Consider the following 19,272-nt stretch of genomic DNA (forward strand, 5'->3'; position numbering starts at 1 on the left):
CTACTATCAGCTAGCGCTAGCTAACGTCAACGTTAACAACACTTTTTCTGCTCACCAGTTCCATTTCCACTTCCTCTCAGCCTGCTGCATTGAAGCTCCACCTACGTAAACACCTTCCTGTAATCAACGGCGCCGTCATTACGGCGACCAGCGTAGCGCGCGGAGAGCAAGCGTAGGGTTCAGCAGAAACCCAACCCCGTCAAAAGAATCCAAAGCCGAATCCTGGATTTGGTGTATCCCTAGTTTAAACCGAACCCTGAATTGTTTTGGTCTGATAGTCCGGTTGGTTCGGGGCGGTGTGAAAGCTAATCTGAACTCGGATCAAACAAACAAACTCTGGTCCACTTGAAAAACAGGGGTCTCGGTTTTAGCTTCCAAGTGAACTAGAGCTCAGTTCACTTCAGGTGAGAACGCGATCCGACCCAAATACAGGAAGTGAACCAAAAACGGAGCATTTACTAGCCTGCAGTTTCAACCTTGCACAGAATTAACAGACTTATATATGATTTAAGGGACGATAACTTTCAGATCTATGAGCTGTTCTGAGCACACATCGCTGGTCGTCTGTGTGACATCATCATATCTCTCCTTTGCTCGCTGTCTGTCAGCTGCTCACATTGTTTGTCTTCTTCTAAAATATTCGAAACACTAGAGCAGAGCCAGAAAACCCAAGACGTTATAAATTAGGCGTTGCTCCATTATTTCTGAGAGCAGAAGTGTCGGCAGGTTTCGGATATTCTGTCCAATAAACAGGCGACGGTCTCGATCCCGTAACGTGTGTTTACAGTGTTCGGTGCGTTTGACAAACTGCAGTGTGAACGCAGACCGAGCCAAATGAAAAATGCAACAATTGTTGCGGCTGTAAGCAGTCCAACAAAGTGCTTCAATGAGAGACTCAGCATGCACGCATTTCCTGAGACGTGCGTGTCACGCAGGCAGCGTGCAAGCTCTAACCTGTTAACATGGGAGCCGAAATAAAAACGGACACGCCACGCAGCTGACACGCTCACGCCACGCAGCCAGTGTGCAGGAGGCCTAACGCACCGCAGAGGCGCCTGGTGGAAAATAGGGGTGAAGGAACTTTGCACTGCAGCTTGTTTCGCCACTGCCGACTTCAGCACTCTCGCTCAACACTGGAGCAATTTCAAAAATGTTTCACATCAGTCACAAAATAGAGTCTAGGTTGAAAAATACCGGAGTTCCCCTTTAATGCAACCCCGCCACCTTACTTGGTTCAAGCCATGACATCATCAACAAGAGCACAAAAGCAGGAATTGTCAGGTCGCCGCCCCCTATAACACCTGAGAGCATGCAGGGCACGGGTGAGTTAAACAGAAAACATATTATATACATTCAGGGTGTCACGATTTCGAAATCGACCGAAATGCTGCACGCCCCCCATGTCACATCCGGTCGGCTTGCCAAGCCGGAAAAAAAAACACACGTGTTGAAGTACTGCGAGTCAGTCAACCTCCTGTAACTTAGCTACAGCCAGTCAACAGTTAGCATGGCAACTGCAGATGCAGGAGACCCATCGACAGAACTTGAACCCCCTCCTCTTTCACTGAAGTCGCCGATGTGGAAGTATTTTGGATTTCCTATGTGTGTGTACCATATTCTTCCACTGGCAGCACGACTAACATGGCATGGCAACTCAGCAGTTTTTTTGTTTGGGTTTTTTGTTGAACTTGAATGTCATCTTCTGTGAAGAAGACTGCAGTTACAAAAGAGAAACTAGATGGCAGGTTATTTTGCTTAAGTTTCCAATTGACTGAAGATATAAGTTATTGTTACATTATGTTGTTAATGTTGGCAGTGGTTACCTAGTGGTTAGAGAACTGAGCTTGGGACCGGGAGGTCGTCTGTTCAATCCCTAGACCGACAGGAAAAAAATCTGGGTGGTTGGCTTTCCCTCATTATCACCACTGAGGTGCCCTTGAGCAAGGCCCTTAACCCCAACCGCTCCAGTGGAGCTGCTCAGTGGCCAGCAGATCAGACTGTGGTAGTACTGGGCTGCTTCCAGGTATGAATGTGATCAGATCAGACTGTGGTAGTACTGGGCAGCTTCCAGTATGAATGTGATCAGATCAGACTGTGGTAGTACTGGGCAGCTTCCAGTATGAATGTGATCAGATCAGACTGTGGTAGTACTGGGCAGCTTCCAGTATGAATGTGATCAGATCAGACTGTGGTAGTACTGGGCAGCTTCCAGTATGAATGTGATCAGATCAGACTGTGGTAGTACTGGGCAGCTTCCAGGTATGAATGTGGAACTGTGTGAATGTGACAGGTCGTCGTTGCAAATGAGAAGTTGTTCTCAATCGACTTAAAAGGTTAAAAAAAAAAATTGGTGTAGTACATTGCGAACAAAGGTCAGATATGATATTGCATAAAAGTGTAGTCTAAAAATGGCATAGCAACCTGTGCTTTAAAAAAAAAAAAAAATGTAAAAATCGAGAATCGAATCGAACTGTGACCTTAATCGAAAATTTGGAGGATTTGGAGAATCGTGACACCACTAATAAACATAGGTTGAATATACAGTATTAAGTTAAAGTACTATTAAAATAGGAGGATATAAAACAGAAGTCGTACCATTTCAACTTGTTAAATGTGAATATGTTCTAGTTTCTTCTCTCCTCTGGGACAGTAAACTGAATATCTTTGAGTTGTGGACAAACAAGACATTTGAGGACGTCTTTTTGGGCTTTTGGGAGACACTGATCCACATCTTCTGACATTTTAAAGACCAAACAACTTATGCAATTCATGCAGAAAATAACCACCGTTGCAGTTGCGGCCCTAATGCAAATGTTTAGGCTAACTGAAGCATCATTCTGACTGGATTTGTAGTTTAGCTGGGGTGATTTAAATCTGTATGCAGGTCATTGTTCACCCCCCTTCAGTAATAATTACAGCCACAATGACATACTGTGTTTCTGTGAAGTGACGGCTCCTCCTCTTATTTAAATCTCGTACACAGTGACGGATTTTAAAGTGGATCTCTGAGGGTTCTTTTCTTCTGTGGAAAGAGCTGCTTGTACTTGTACTGTATTTTTTTATCAGCTCAGTGTAAAACCTGACCTGTAGGACCTGTAAATATTGTTTTACAACGTCTACAACAAGAGGTGATGAGTGCAGAGCTAGCGCGACCCAAAGAGTCCCAATGGAGAACTTAATGCCAAATAACCGACTTTTCCTTTGAAGCTTGGCTGATAAATGATTGATTGCTTTGCACTTGTTTTCAGAAGTGTACCATGACAGTAAGGTCTGCAACTACAGATTATTTTCATTGCTGATTAATGTTTGGATTATTTTCTTCTAAATGGATTAGTTGTTTGGTTTCTAAAGTGTCATAAAATGCTGAAAAATTTGGATCAGTGTTTCCCAAATTCCAAGACGATGTCCTCGCTCTTACATCCTCCCTTCTTCACCCTCGCTCATAGCTCCTCAGAGATCCCTCCTCCATCCTCGTTCATAGCTCCTCAGAGATCCATCTGCCATCCTCGCTCATAGCTCCTCAGGGATCCCTCCTCCATCCTCGCTCATAGCTCCTCAGATATCCATCCTCCATCCTCGCTCATAGCTCCTCAGAGAACCCTCCTCCATCCTCGCTCATAGCTCCTCAGATATCCATCCTCCATCCTTGCTCATAGCTCCTCAGAGATCCCTCCTCCATCCTCGCTCATAGCTCCTCAGATATCCCTCCTCCATCCTCGCTCATAGCTCCTCAGAGATCCCTCCTCCATCCTCGCTCATAGCTCCTCAGATATCCATCCTCCATCCTCGCTCATAGCTCCTCGGGGCAGGAAAAAGAGCGGAGGGCCAGGGAAAGTAATGGACAGATTAATCGACAATGAAAATCAAACTTTTGCAGCCCTACAACACTGGCTTAGCCACACCATCTTTCCCAGCTCCGCCCTTTTTCCTAAATGTGGTCACATCAGGCTCCAAAAAACCAAGCTGGCGATGGCCAAAATGCAAACTTCAGGCTTTAAAACGGCAGTCCAGGGGCTGGGTTAGCGCCGTTGGTAGAGCAGGTGCACATATATAGAGGATTACTTCTCAATGCAGCGGCTGCGGGTTCGACTCTGACCTGCGGCCCTTTGCTGCATGTCATTCTCCCTCTCTCCCCTTTCATGTCTTCATCTGTCCTGTTGAATTAAAGGCCTAAAATTCCCCAAAAAATAATCTTAAAAAAAAAGTCAATCCACAAACCAATGGGTGACATCACAGATGCATTGTTTTTTTACACTCAATGCCACAGACACATTTCAATCCCTTATTAGCGTTTGAATCCCTCCTTTCTGTTTCCTCCTCTCTCTCCCTTCTTCCAGATGTGTGTGTGTGCGACTCTGAGCTGGGCTCCCCCGGCTGGAGGGAACCTCTGGACTGCGTCCGAGCGTCTGAACTCTGCAACCAGAACGGCCAGTGCAGCTCCCGCTACCGCATCATGCGCCAGTGCCTGTCCGGTGGGGACAAGGAGCGCAGCGCCATGCTGGCCTCTAAGGAGTGCCAGGGGGCGCTGGAGGTGCTGCAGGACTCGCCTCTGTACGACTGCCGCTGCAAGAGAGGCATGAAGAAAGAGCTGCAGTGTCTGCAGAACTACTGGAGCATCCACATGGGCCTGACGGAGGGTAAGCCTCAGAGTTCAGAGTTAATTAAGCCCCCTGCTGCCTGTTGATTTCCCCACAGTGCTTTGAGCGCAGAGCTGAGCGGATGAGACGGAACAACTTCTTGGTGTTTTTATGAGGACTTTAGATATGCAGGAGGTCAGAGCTGGCTCTGCATCGATTGTTGTGTGGGTTTGTGTTTGAATGTTGCTGCTGCAAGGCCAACAGGGACGAAGAAGAAGTGCAGAAGAGAAGAGAGAGAAGGAGTTGTGCTGTAGTTTTTATTTAAAGGGGCTCTATGCAGTTTTGGCAATTTCTTTTGCTTTTTGCTGGCAGGTTTCTCTATAGAGCTCCTCCTACAGCTTCAGAATAGATATTTGGCAGCGCCTATGTTTACTTCCTCTTTCTCTGTTCCTCCGACAATACTTTCCTAGCTTTCTGCTTCTTTTTTGCTGTCTAAGCCATGACGATAGTGTGAAAAACTCCACCGCTACCTCGTTCTTATAGCTAGCTGGTTCCTGTATGTGTGCAGTGCCGTGAAGCAATTTGTTACATCACAAGACCTGATATCAGCCGCCCCAAAATTGCGAGGGTGGTTTTTCAGCTCACAGGCGCTAGGGGGGAACGAGACGACCACCATTCAACCCAAAAAAAGTCATATAACCATTCCAATGACTCCGAAGCTGTTCAGTTAAGGTAAATTAAGCTACAAAAACTGCATAGTTCCCCCTTTGAAAGGGGAACTGCGCCAGTTTCACTCCTCAGCGTGTGTTTCCAGGTGTTAGGAAGTACTTTAAAGCCTGTGAGCGACATTCACACTGCTGTTTTTAAAAACAAATATCTTTTGCTACGTTTACGCCAAGCGTTCACACTACTGCTCCTAAAATGGAGACATTTGGAAACACTGCTGCCCCCGTTTGGGTTTTAAAACTGCAGGGTTGCTTTGTAGTCTGTAGACGGAAGAGTTTGAGTGAAAAAAGTCGGAATATTTTGAGAAAAAAAGTCAGAAAAAATTCAGAATTTTAGAAAAATGTCACCCCACTAAAAAAGATCCCCTAAAACTTTCACGTTTGGAAACACTGCTGACCCCGTTTTGGTTTGAAAACTCCAGGGTTGCTTTGTAGTCTGGACGGAAACCAGAGATGGGGACTCCAGTCTGAGACTCGGACTCCAGTCGCACTTAAGTCGCACAAACAGCTGACTTCAGACTTGACTCGGACTCGAGCTTCGAGTCTCGTCAACAACCTGTTTTCATGCAATTATTGCTTTTTAAATCTAAATTCATTCATCTATTTCAATTTTCGTATGACGAGCTGCATGTCCCCTGCCCTTTGCCATAATGTGCAACGTACCGCATGCGCTATGCTATGCCTTATGTGCGCGCACTCACATATCAAAAAATGCATTGACGATGGCGACACCAAGTCCTCCCGGAGTTGTACCTTTTCTCATTAGTTTTGCTTTCAATAACTTGGTAAACAGTGGCAGTAAGAGAACAGCTACACGCAAGGTGTGTGGCACCAAGATAAATGATGCCGGATCAACAACGTCGAACTTCATCAGGCATCTCCAAACGCACCCAGATAGGTCAGTCACATGCTAATGTGAAAGAGACGCTACATTTAGCATATATATATATATATATATATATATATATAAATGACGTAGATCTCGCTGGCGCGCCAGGATTTTGAATGGAGGGCGCGCACCACTCTATTCTTTTCAGCAGCGAACGAGATCAAGGGCAACCGGATGCCAGGACTCTCTGACTGACACAAGACTGTCAGTCAGACTGACTGCAGGTCTCTCTTGTAAACTTACTGGGTTAAGATGAGTTCTTTTATGGCGAATGAAAGCCTTGATCCGACCAAGTATGTCATCCAATCAAATCGAAGCATTGACGTCAATGCTGCTGCCAGTTCTGCCGTCTAGTCCGTAGAAATAGCAAAGTCGGTAGCCTTTCCTCATTAGCGCCACCTCTGTTTAGGAGAAGACTGCACCTAGTGTCGCGACCACCACGCGGGAGTATAAACAGTTACGGCGCTCCCATGACGTCACACTGGCGCTCGACAGGTCGGCTGCGGCAAGTATACCGCACGTTTAAATGTCCATCAGGGAGGGGAGAGATGCCCTTACTACTCTCTGAAGCCTCTCCCTGTCTGCCACGGTGCAGCTGCCGTACCATACTGTGATACAGTACGTCAGCAGGTTCTCGATGGACAAGCGCTAGAAGTTCAGCAGCAGGTTGGAGTCCAGGTTGTGCTTCCTGAGGATCCTCAGATAGTGTAGCCGATGCAACTGATTTTGATACTGTACTGTATGGATGGTAGCTACAGGACATGCTTTGAATTCATAAGATTTAACAATCCAGTGTTAAGGTCGTGACACACCGACCAGACGGCCGACCATCGGCAGAAGAGACAGTCGGACTGATCAGTCTCCCCGAGTTGGTCAACAAAGTGCCTCAGGACACACCGAAGAGACGAGACGTAATACGTCTCCATAAAAGCAGGCGGCGCTAATCTGGATTGTTGTCCAAAAAATTAAAACCGACAGCTGATTGGACGAACGCGTCACGTGGGTCTGGTTTCTCCGGAAATTCAAAGCCAGACTGTCATGGCGGCTCGTTCAGAATACGATCTCATATTGGACTAAGATAGTTCACCGTAACGTGTTTCTGAAAACATTGTAAGAGAGAAACAGGCCGTGCAGTTGCTGAATCTGTCTTCATTTCAGATCAATAAAGGTCAGTTTAGAAGATTTTCATCACATTCTGAGAGACTCTAGTCACGCTCATTCCGCCCCCCGTTTCCTGGTCAGCTCTCCACCAATCAGATGGCTCATTTGGGTCCGACTTCTGATTATACATGTCAAATCGGCCAAAATGAAGGCCGACGGCCCCTCGGACAGACGACGGCACGGAACACACCGAACACACTCGAGTCACCGACCTCGCCAGACTGTCAGACGGACGATTATCGGCTTGGTGGGTCTCGGGCTTAAGGGACAGATCAGATGGCCAGAGACTTGAAACTTGACTTGAACTTGAGCTCAAAGACTTGAGACTCGACTTGGACTTCCAAAACATGACTTGTGAACATCTCTGACAGACACTAACAAAGACATTTAGAAATGAGGACGCACGCCAGTTTTCAGTAACAGTTCCGCTGTGCCAGTTTCACTCCTCAGCATCTGTTTCCAGGCGTTAGGAAGAATGTGTCAGCGTGTTGAATGTGACTATTTTCTAGTCTCTTCTCTCCTCTGTGACAGTAAACTGAATATCTTTGATTTGGGGACAAAACAAGACATTTTGAGACTGCTGGTCCTGCACACGGCCTACTTTACTGTGGGTCTTAGCAGCAGCAGAGCTCATTAAGAGCCTCTGTCTTTTTGTTCTACTATTCACTAAGGATGCCTCTGTAGTGGCGAGCAAAAGCCCTGCAATATACACACACACACACACACACACACACACACACACACACACACACACACACACACACACCTGGCGCCCACACACGGAGCAAACAGCTAAGCCAGATGAAGTGAAGAAGAACACAAACACATGATGTCAGACGTCTGAAACTCTCAGCGAGATCAGCAGCACCACTTCAAGTGTTCAAGGACAGTGTGTGTGTGTGTCTGTGTGTTTGTGTGTGTGTGGGGGGGGTTGTGTGTGTGTGTGTGTCTGTGTCTGCGTGTTTGTGTGTGTGTGTGTGCGTGCATGCATGCGTGTGTGTCTCTGTGCGTGTGTGTCTCTGTGCGTGTGTGTGTGTGTGTGTGTGGGGGGGGGTTGTGTGTTTGTGTGTGTGTCTGTGTGTGTGTGTGTGTGTGTGTCTCTCTGTGTGTGTGTGTGTGTGTGTGTGTGTGTGTGTGTGTCTCTCTCTGTGTGTGTGTGTGTACACTCACATACCTGGACTTACTGTACAGTATATGGTACTCAAAAGTGAAGCTGCCTTTCTGTGTGTCCTGAGTCTAATACACACTCAGTTTCCTGAACTGATAAGGTAATCAAAGCTTGAGCTAACTAACTGCGTGTTCCCAAGTCTACACATTATACAGGGATACAACTATGATACTGAGAATACCACATCTAGAATATAGAAATATTTCTACAGCGGGCCGTGAGTCTTAACACATCAGACGATTCCAACGCGGCGGAAATCAGTGCACTGATAGGTGCTCTCTATCTCCGTCAGCTTGATTACAAAGAAGCTTAAGACTGATCTTTATTTCTCAGAGGAAGCTTCATCTTCTGCATGCTTAATTACAGTACCGATTATTTTATATTCGTGTGAGAGACATTGTGCCTGTGCAGTTTTAATTTCCGGCTGTATGTTTGTCTTTCACGTGACGACGAACAAAAGAGTATTTTTTTTTTCATCCTTCTCTTCCTTTCTCTTCTGTTTCGCATTCAGGCATGAATATTTAACAAGGCAGAAGAGGATTTGTTGGCTTTTCAGCTTAAAATTTATAATATAATCCTGAGAGGAAGAACAGGTGAGAAGTTTTCTCTCTGTGTCCAAGGTTAGGGATCTGTTCCAGACAAAGAGTGCGAACAGAGTTTGGGTTTAGAAGAGAGATTAAAAATTCAACAAGGACAACGTTGGGCCAACATGAGAAAGCAGATTAACTTCATGGCACTTTTAATAATAATAATGCACTTTATGTATATAGCGCCTCTTACCAGTGAAACAGAAGATCTAAAATGTGCAGCGTATTAAAGGGTAACATCCGTTTAAAAAAAATTTTTTTAACCTATTTTCCCATGTTTTTGTGTCTAAGTGACTGATAGGAACAACAATCTTTGCAATTGGTCCGGTGTTAAGCGAGAAACAAACTGCAATGTAACGTTAACGGGCAATTGTTCCATCCACCAGACTCCATGTAAATAATAGTCATTTTATCATCGTAAAACACACTTCATTCAAAGTGGATGGAAACAAAATAAAACTACCAAAAGCCGTCTTGGTTCATCTTTCCACTGTTCCAACAATCACCACTCTGGTTTGGTTGAAATAAACCTTTAATTCACCCATTTACATGTGGAGATATGCTGGCTCTATACACGCTAAAAGTCCTGATTATTTACATGGAGTCTGGTGTAGTTTGGTGATGGTGATTTCGGGGCTGTTTCATGTTAAACTAAAAGGATCTTACTCTTTAACTAAAAGGTCTATCTCTCTAGGGATCCTTTCATAATGTTGTCAGACACTTAGAATAATAATCTGTCAATAATAATAGTCTGTCAGCGGCAAAAAACAGAACTTGTAGTGGGCGCTAACTGATGATGAACATTTGTCCGTTAACGTTACATTGCAGCCCGGTTCACGGCTGCCAGTTACAGCGTTCAAGCTCAATACTGGAGCAATTTCAAAGATCAGTCACTCAGACACCAGTGCATGGGAAAACAGGGAAAGATACCCATCAAAGATAACCGCATGTCGAGACTTTAAAAACTCTAAAAAAAGAAGGAAAGTGTAAAACTTTATGGCTCATTAGAAAATGAAATGACAGTCACAGAAATAATCTGCAAATAAAGACAATTAGAAAAGCTCAACAGTAGCTATAAATTGAGTTTTTAAGACTTTGTCAGAGTCATTAACCTGAAGTAATTAGCCAAGATGACATCAAGTATAAACTTAAGACATAAATAGACGAATCCTCCGGCTGATTTGTGTGTTGTCTCCGTTCACCATTACTTAATATCACACTGGTGGTGACAACCTTCATGTAAAAGGAGTTCACTTCTTCGTCTTTGAATCTTAAACCCTTTGAACTCTGCAGTGCCTACGTTGGTATTCATGCTTATTGGGATGTCATTTCCTGGAGTATCTTCTCCAGAAGTAATAGGAACTTTTTTAATTTTTTCAAATGTTCTTGGAGTTGCAGGGAGTGAGGAGGAACAGTTAGACCCAGCAGCAGTGGGTCAGCGGACCGCTAACGTTAGACCCAGCAGCAGCAGGTCAGTGGACTGCTAACGTTAGACCCAGCAGCAGCAGATCAGCGGACCGCTAACGTTGGACCCAGCAGCAGCGGGTCAGCGGACTGCTAACGTTAGACCCAGCAGCAGCAGGTCAGCGGACCGCTAACGTTAGACCCAGCAGTGGGTCAGCGGACCGCTAACGTTAGACCCAGCAGCAGCAGGTCAGTGGACTGCTAACGTTAGACCCAGCAGCAGCGGGTCAGCGGACCGCTAACGTTAGACCCAGCGGCAGTGGGTCAGCAGACCGCTAACGTTAGACCCAGCAGTGGGTCAGCAGACCGCTAACGTTAAACCCAGCAGCAGTGGGTCAGCGGACCGCTAACGTTAGACCCAGCAGTGGGTCAGCGGACCGCTAACGTTAGACCCAGCAGCAGTGGGTCAGCGGACCGCTAACGTTAGACCCAGCAGCAGTGGGTCAGCGGACCGCTAACGTTAGACCCAGCAGCAGTGGGTCAGCGGACCGCTAACGTTAGACCCAGCAGCAGTGGGTCAGCGGACCGCTAACGTTAGACCCAGCAGCAGTGGGTCAGCGGACCGCTAACGTTAGACCCAGCAGCAGTGGGTCAGCGGACCGCTAACGTTAGACCCAGCAGCAGTGGGTCAGCGGACCGCTAACGTTAGACCCAGCAGCAGTGGGTCAGCAGACCGCTAACGTTAGACCCAGCAGCAGTGGGTCAGCGGACCGCTAACGTTAGACCCAGCAGTGGGTCAGCGGACCGCTAACGTTAGACCCAGCAGTGGGTCAGCGGACCACTAACGTTAGACCCAGCAGCAGTGGACAGACACATCGTTCACAGAAAACGAGCTGAATAAAGCTGTCACTGTGGCGACAGTAACGTGCTTTGTTGTGTAATGAAGCATGAAGTTAATCTGACTCATTTAGCGGCCGGCTCTCTGCCTCGTAACGTTTCAACAGATGTATGGTTGCCGCTTTTTCATGACTTTTTGCAATTTGTTTTGTCATTTTCTTCTGCCGTTTCTTTTGGACGTTTTCTTGGATGCCTTTTCCGGTTTTTTTAAACGAAGAAGCCACCCCCCCCCTCCCCGCTTCGCGCCTGTATGTACTTACAATGACTTTTGACCTTTTTTAGGGGGCTCAAGCCCCCCTAAAAAGGCACTTTTGCAAGGCACTGTATCTGTGTCACATTCTCATTAGGGGCTGAGCCCCCCTAAAGGTCTGATCCTAGAACCGCCCCTGAATGACAGTAAAGTTAATTCTGATTCAGTTTCACACCGCGGAGCTTCTGTTGGATGTGTGATTACCCGGTAGATCCTCTGAGACCGTTATGTTACCAACGTGTTGAAGACGGTGGAGGTGGAGACGTCTAACGAGCTCAGGGACAGGAAGTCGGTTTGGTGTTGAGGCGGAGGACTGGATCATTTCTTCAGCCGTCACTCAGCCGAAGACAGCAGAGGAAATACTTCTGCGTGACTGTAACAGTTGGTGTGTTGATTAACACGAGGCTCATGGAAACAGATGTTTGTGACAAACAGCTGGCAGCTGTGAAACCTCGGCATATGAATGGATTCATTAAAGTGACCCCAACTCATTAAAGTAGAGACCCTAACTAGACGCACGACCACAGAGAGACGCAAAATGTCTGCAAAGAGACGCAGAACAAATAAAGATGAACGACTACATAGAGACGCAAGAAGAATTACAGAGACGTGATGCGAATACACAAGAGATGCAGAATGATAATGCTCTCATAATCTGTGCGTAGCTGTCTCTCCTGTCTCTCTCTCTGTCTCTTTCACTCTGTCGCTCTCTGACGCTCCTTCTGTCTGTCTCTCTGTCTCTCTCTCGCTCTGTCTCTACCTCTGTCTGTCTGTCTGCCTTTCGCTGTCTCTCTCTGACGCTGCTCCTGTCTTTCTCTCTCTGTCTCTCTCTCTGTCTGTCTCTTTGTCTGTCTCTCCGTCTCTCTCTCTGTCTCTCTGTCTGTCTCGTCTGTTTCTCTCTCTGTCTGTCTCTCCGTCTCTCTGTCTCTCTCTCCGTCTCTCTCTCCCTGTCTCTCTCCGTCTCTCTCTCCCTCTCTCTCTCCGTCTCTCTCTCCCCCTCTCTCTCTCCGTCTCCCTCTCTCCCTCTCTCTCTCCCCCTCCCCCTCTCCGTCTCCCTCTCTCCCTCTCCCTCTCTCTCTCTCTCTCCCTCTCTCTCTCTCTCTCTCCCTCTCTCCCTCTCTCTCTCCGTCTCTCTCCCTCTCTCTCTCTCTCTCCGTCTCTCTCTCTCCGTCTCTCTCTCTCCCTCTCTCTCTCCATCTCCCTCTCTCCCTCTCTCTCTCTCTCTCCCTCTCTCTCTCCGTCTCTCTCTCTCCGTCTCTCTCTCTCCGTCTCTCTCTCTCCCTCTCTCTCTCCATCTCCCTCTCTCCCTCTCTCTGTCTCCATCACTACGCTGTTGCTCTCCTCTTTCTGTCTCCGTCTCATCTTCCCCTCTTCCATTCTCCTCCTCATCCTCCTCCTGTATGTTACCATCTGATCCGTTGACAGACAGTTGACATTAGATCTGAGTTATGAAATGATACGTTGCTCTCTGCCTGCGTCATCTCTGGATCGCCTCATATCTTCTCTTTGTTAAAACACATCAACATGTTTTGCAACGGAGGGCAAAAAAATGCAGAAAATTGAACCCGTTATGAATTATTTTAGGCCGAACTCAGTATGCAAGGATCTTAAGACTTCACCAGAAATACACAGATTACTAAAATCTCAAACCTAAACCTGGATGCAGGTGTTGAAGATGTCCCCCCCCTCATTTGCAGTTGATCCTCAGCTGCAGACTTTCATTCAGGTGAACAGAGTGGATCTTTGACATCTCCATTAGACGCTCTTTTCTCTGCCGCTGCCCTTACTCTGATAAAACAGCTGTTTTTGAATCTTAAATCCAGCTTTATGGTTGCTTTAAGCTCTGCTTCCTTCCTCATTTCTGTCTCGTTTGCAGTCTTCATCGCCGAGATTTCAAACATCATTCAGCAGCCTGTAAATGATCAATAACCCCCCCGACCACACAGAGAACAGAAAAGCAATATTCTGCCCAACTCATCGATGGGATGTTATTAATCTCTTCAGAATGTACTGAAGAGGATAAATCTTCTGAAAGCTCAGGCCCAGACTCAGATTCCAATCTGCATTATTCTATGAACTATCCTCTTCATCGTGTTCTTTAAATGATCTCTCAACTGATGGACTAAAAGAACTCACTGAGACGATAGAATAAAATTAATACTTTTAGTAAACAGTATTATAAGTTTACAAATACACATGCGGGCTCACAAACTGAGGTTTCCGACACCTCCCAAGTCAAACGAGCAAACGTCCTCCTGTCGTCATCAGGATGTGAGGGGGTTGCTTCGTGCACACTAGTCCAGCAGAAGTCAGGTTTCACTCCCTGTCTTCCTCCTCTTCGTGACCTTTTTGACCAAGGGCCTAAACACACGTATTCCTACCAGCTACGTCCTGTCATTAATGTTGCAACAATCCTTTCCCACAGAATGCACAACATCACACAGATAGGCACATGAGACACTTAACACTAGACAGAAACTGTTATCTTCACACACACACACACACACACACACACACACACACACACACACACACACACACACGGTCGCGACCCTGTGGTGCAAACTTCCTCATCTGTTCTGCAACTTGAATTACAGTCCCTCCAGAAGAACGCGAGTATGCGATCGCATAATTCAATGCATAATCAGTCAAAGTCCCCATATTTATGTGGGGGGGGGGGCGCATACGCCGCACTTTTCTGCGCAAAATATGCAGGGCTTGCATGACTTCATAATCCCCGCATTTTCATTGCAAAAAAGTCCCAAATATCTCAGCAGAAAGATGAAAAATGTTGTGTTTACTTCACACAAGAGCAGCTGTTTCCCCTGCTGCCATGAGAACGTTATGAAGTGACGTTATGAAGTGACGTGATGAAGTGACGTTATGAAGTGACGTTATGAAGTGACGTTATGAAGTGACGTTATGAAGCGACGTTATGAAGCGGCGTAATGAAGCGGCGTAATGAAGCGACGTTATGAAGCGACGTTATGAAGCGGCGTAATGAAGCGGCGTAATGAAGCGGCGTAATGAAGCGGCGTAATGAAGCGGCGTTATGACGCGGCGTTATGAAGTGGCGTTATGAAGTGGCGTTATGAAGCGACATAATCACGCGACGTGAACGTCATCTAAAAGCTGTAAACCCCGCGATGAAGCCACGATGAAACCACAGTTTTAAAAAGTTCCTGCAATTTCATCGCGTAACATTGCATAAATATCCCGCATATTCCATCACATTTTTTAAGAAAACGTGACGCATAATTGAGGATTTTAGCCCAAAACAATCACAAAAAACTCTTTTCTTTCCACATTTTTCTGGAAGGACTGGAATTACCTGTTCTGTGTTCCTGCTTATCTGCACCCTTAAGCCATGAAGGCCTAAACTGATTTCATGACTTCAGCTTAACTGTGTATCAGGGACATTCCCTTGAACCACTTCCTCAATAGATGCACACAGCTTCTTTTGCAACATGCACAGAAATAACTTTAAAGGCGTGATTGAATGCAAAACCGATGTTTGTCATAGTTGAATAACGACAGTTTGGTGGGTAACTAGGACATACAGAGAACCTCAAAATCCCATTGACACCTCTTTCCTCTGCAAATCTCACTATTTGAAACTGCCTCTGAAAACGGGCAGATCTCAACGAAGCTAATTATACATCAACTATGTATATATATTTGGCTCTGGTCTCTATCTTTGTCACGCCCCAACATTTACATAGGCTACACCTCTTCTGAATTTGTCGTGCAGATCTCAGTAATTGTATACATATACATACTGCTATTTTACCACTAAATTCACTTCTGAGACTTTGTTATGCTCTACTATGCAGAGGTCAAATATGGACCGTTTTACGAAAATTGATGTCTAATTGTAAATTTTGTCCGACTGTGTGTCGGAGTTCAGCGGCCGGTGCTGCCTGGGTTGCTGCCTCGCCGCCCGGCCTGCTGTGAGGTAGATGGCGCTCCGTCACGGCCAGCAGCCCGCAGTGCTCCATACCCGCGCAAAGTCACCGTTTTTTGGGTTAATGGACTACCAAACGCCGCTGCCCTGACAGAGCTCCAGGGCCTGCAGCGCCCCTCTTCCTGCTGTGTGTGAGTGAGAGCGCGGTCAGCGAGCTTGTTACGCCAGCAATCTCTTACTGCAGGTTCCAGTTAATCTTATAATGGATATGTGTGTTGAGTCATTTAAAAAAACGATCGGGGTAATAAACGCCAATTATCCGCGAGTGAGCTGGATGGAGCTGATCAATGAGAGCTAGCTTGCCTCCTGCTAACGAGACCTCCGAAATTCACAAAAATGCATTAAATTGAAATCGGACAAAAGTGTTAGCTTTGTAAGACCTTGGGGTAGCTGTGATATACATGCCATGACGAAATTCAAACTGTAAATATACGATAGTTATGCCGGCAGCTGGCAGCCGGCCAGCTCCGCGGAGCCCCGAGCCCTGGTAGTCCAGTAACCCAGAAACAGTGACTTTGCCTTGGGTATGGAGCCCAGCAGGCTGCCGCTTTCTCGTCAGACTGTGTGGAGCTCTTGAAGTCCGACACGTCTTACCAAATTTGCAATTAGCCATCAATGTTCGTAAAACGTCCCATATTTGAGCTTTATATAGTTGATTTCTCACATAAAAAAGTCTCAGAAGTGAATTTAATAGCGAAATAGCAGACAAACAATGTATAACGTTGCAGTGTCTGAAATATGAGACCTGCTGTCTCGTCTCCAGTGTATGTGGTTCGCTCAAACCAATCAGCGCGCAGCTCATCTAAATATTCATGAGCATACCATATTTGGAAGAAAAATAAGAGCCATATTCACAGGGTAGTTAAGGGCCCATAGAATAGCACCCGGGCCATTTTCAGCCCAACCAATGTTACATAGCCTATTAGGAGACCTTAAGGAACAGTGTAAAATACCCTATATAATCATTCTATCACCCCTTTAACTGCTAATATTCTATAATCATGTCTACAATAATAGAAATAATGCTTCAGTACAAGCAGCAAAAACCAGCCATGTCTTACTGTGTGTATGTATATATATATATATATATATATATATATATATATATATATTATCAGTGTTCTCCCAAGATTTGTGGAAGAGTTGGGTGTGCATATTTGGTGGGGGGTTTAGGGGACTTTCCTAAAAAAAAAAGTGGTTTTAAAAAAAAGAAGAAAGAAAATGGAATTTGACATCATTTTGGACCGAAAACCCAAAACAGTGCCAAAAACGGCCAACAAGCGCCCAAAATAGCAAAGAAAAACGCCCAAATACAGGGAACAAGCGCCCAAAACTGCGAAAGAAGCTCCAAAAACCAGCGAAAAAAAGCATCAAACTATCTAAAAGACCTTTCTCACATCTAATGATTGTGATCTGTGTCGGAGGTTTAAAGTTGAAAGAAAGAGTGAAACAGTCGTTGAATCCCCGTCTGGTTCTTTGTTTCTGGCCCGCTGACGTTCTGCCCAACACATCGGAGGAGATTTATGGAGATTTGATGTTTTGATTGCTCCGCTATGATCCATCACGTTGCCTCTGATGTGTGATGTTTGCCCGGTGGATGGCGTGATGTTTGCTGTTTGCCGGGCCATTAAACAGCGCCTGAGGATGGCGATCATTACCCCATTAAGTGGTTGTGTGTTTGGGTGCGTTTGCGCCTCACTTATTCCTCAAAGGAGAAGCCAAACATTCAAAGCAAAGGCGGAGACAGTGTAGAACACAGAGGTCGAGCTCTATACATCTTTAAAGGGTCATTTTGTGTTTTTTTTTCCAAACCTGGTGGGCACGAACAGAGTTTGGGTTTAGAAGAGGGATTCAAAAAAAGGACAACGTTGGGCCAGTGTTAGAAAGCAGATTAACTTTATGGCACTTTTACTTTTAATAATAATACACTTTATTTATATAGCGCTTCTTAGATAGATAGGTAGGTAGGTAGATGGATGGATAGACAGACAGACAAACGGATGGATGGATGGACAGATGGACGGACGGACGGATGGAGACAGACCATTGTTGTTTATGTGTGTGTGACGTCAAAAACTGTAACTGGGAGAACAACGATCTGGTACCAGTTCACGAGTAGTAAGTTTCGGTTTTGACTGCTGTTCCAGGGCGCTTTCACGGGGAGAAGGTTGTGAAAACACGAGTTACGGGTTGACTGGAACGCAGCATTAGTCTCCCACAGAGCGAGGGAAAACTCTGCATTCCGTAACCCCCCCCCCTCTTACAGAGATGTGTACCATTTATTCAGACAGTTGTCTAATGCAGAGACCTTCAACATGGGGTCCGTGACCCTTAGGGTGATCCTCCGAGTGAGTAACAGAGAAAACATTGGAGAACCCTTTTGCAATTACGTAAGCACATAATGTAATCTGAAAACTGCTGCCCTGGTTAAAGAAACAATGTAACTGATCTCAGCTGGTATTCTGTCTATAAAACTTTTGACCGGTAGTGTAAAGCCCAAGAAAAGTCCGAAAAAGCACCAAAAAGAGGCTGGATAAAGTGACAAAAAGTATAATATATATATATATAACCAGAGATGTGTACTGTACCTATTCAAACAGCTGCACGCAGACAATTGTCTAATGGACTTTAACGTCTGAACGTGTCATCGGGGAAATCTCGGAACCCTTGTGTACCGACTCAGAGAAAGTCATCTTGATGCTCGTTAGTGCTCGCCACGATCATCCCCGTTTACATCCAGACGCAATTATGAAGTCATTAAGACGATAAAGTGGGAAAGTCAGAGTTCAAGTAAACAGCGTGCTCATTATGCTAATGTGATGGACTTCTTAATCAGAGTAAACACAAACTGGACAGATCGTTGAGATAGTTCTGTAAACTGATGGCTGTTAACTGTTAGAGAACAGCTGGAGCGCTCGTTGCTTCTGCAGCAGAAAAATACGGCTTCTCTGTGCTTTTGTAAGCGGGTCTACGGAAACCCTTCTTAGTGGGTTTACGGCGTGTACCTGCGCGTCACGTAGACTACACCACAGGTTTTGTAGTCTATATCCACGATGTTCTACTTCTGGGATTGCTCCGGTGCCGCTATGGTTAACTGCTCCTCAGATCTCTGCAGGGTAAATCCAGACAGCTAGCTAGACTATCTGTCCAATCTGAGTTTTCTGTTGCACGACTAAAACTACTTTTGAACGTCCACATGTTCCACCAAAACAAGTTCCTTCCTGAGACTATTTAGCAGAGGCACCGTGGCTCCGTCCGGAGCTTAGCCCCGCCCCAAGATGATTGTGATTGGTTTAAAGAAATGCCAATAAACCAGAGCAGGTTTTTCTCCCATCCAGGAATGCTGTGTGGACTAGCCAGACCTTCCCCCGCAGCGCTGTGGAGGAAGGTCTGGCAATGCGAGACTACTGGTTTTTATCTTACAACAGCTCAATTCAATTCAATTCCCTGATGGTGCCGGTTGGGGGTGTGCTGAACAGTGGCAATAATAGTCACAAAGATAATGGAACAGTGACTACAAATGGCAGTCGTAGTAGTCCATGTCATAACAGGGCACTGAAGGGCGTTACAGGATGTAGCGTGGCACAGCATGGGCGGGCGTAGCAAGACGCAGACACTTGGCAGGGCGCAGCCGGACACTGCAGGGCATT

General features: G+C 45.9%; 1 protein-coding gene across 1 annotated transcript in view; it reads left to right on the forward strand.

The window, feature by feature from the left end:
* Nucleotides 1-19,272, forward strand: part of gfra2b (GDNF family receptor alpha 2b) — a 60,248-nt gene that overhangs the window by 1,758 nt on the left and 39,218 nt on the right. The window contains exon 2 of the mRNA XM_078271889.1: nucleotides 4,338-4,637. Coding sequence (XP_078128015.1) covers nucleotides 4,338-4,637 — 300 coding nt within the window. The remainder of the gene's footprint in view (nucleotides 1-4,337; nucleotides 4,638-19,272) is intronic.

Source organism: Sander vitreus, chromosome 16 (assembly GCF_031162955.1).
Source record: "Sander vitreus isolate 19-12246 chromosome 16, sanVit1, whole genome shotgun sequence".
NCBI classification, from domain to species: Eukaryota; Metazoa; Chordata; class Actinopteri; order Perciformes; family Percidae; genus Sander; species Sander vitreus.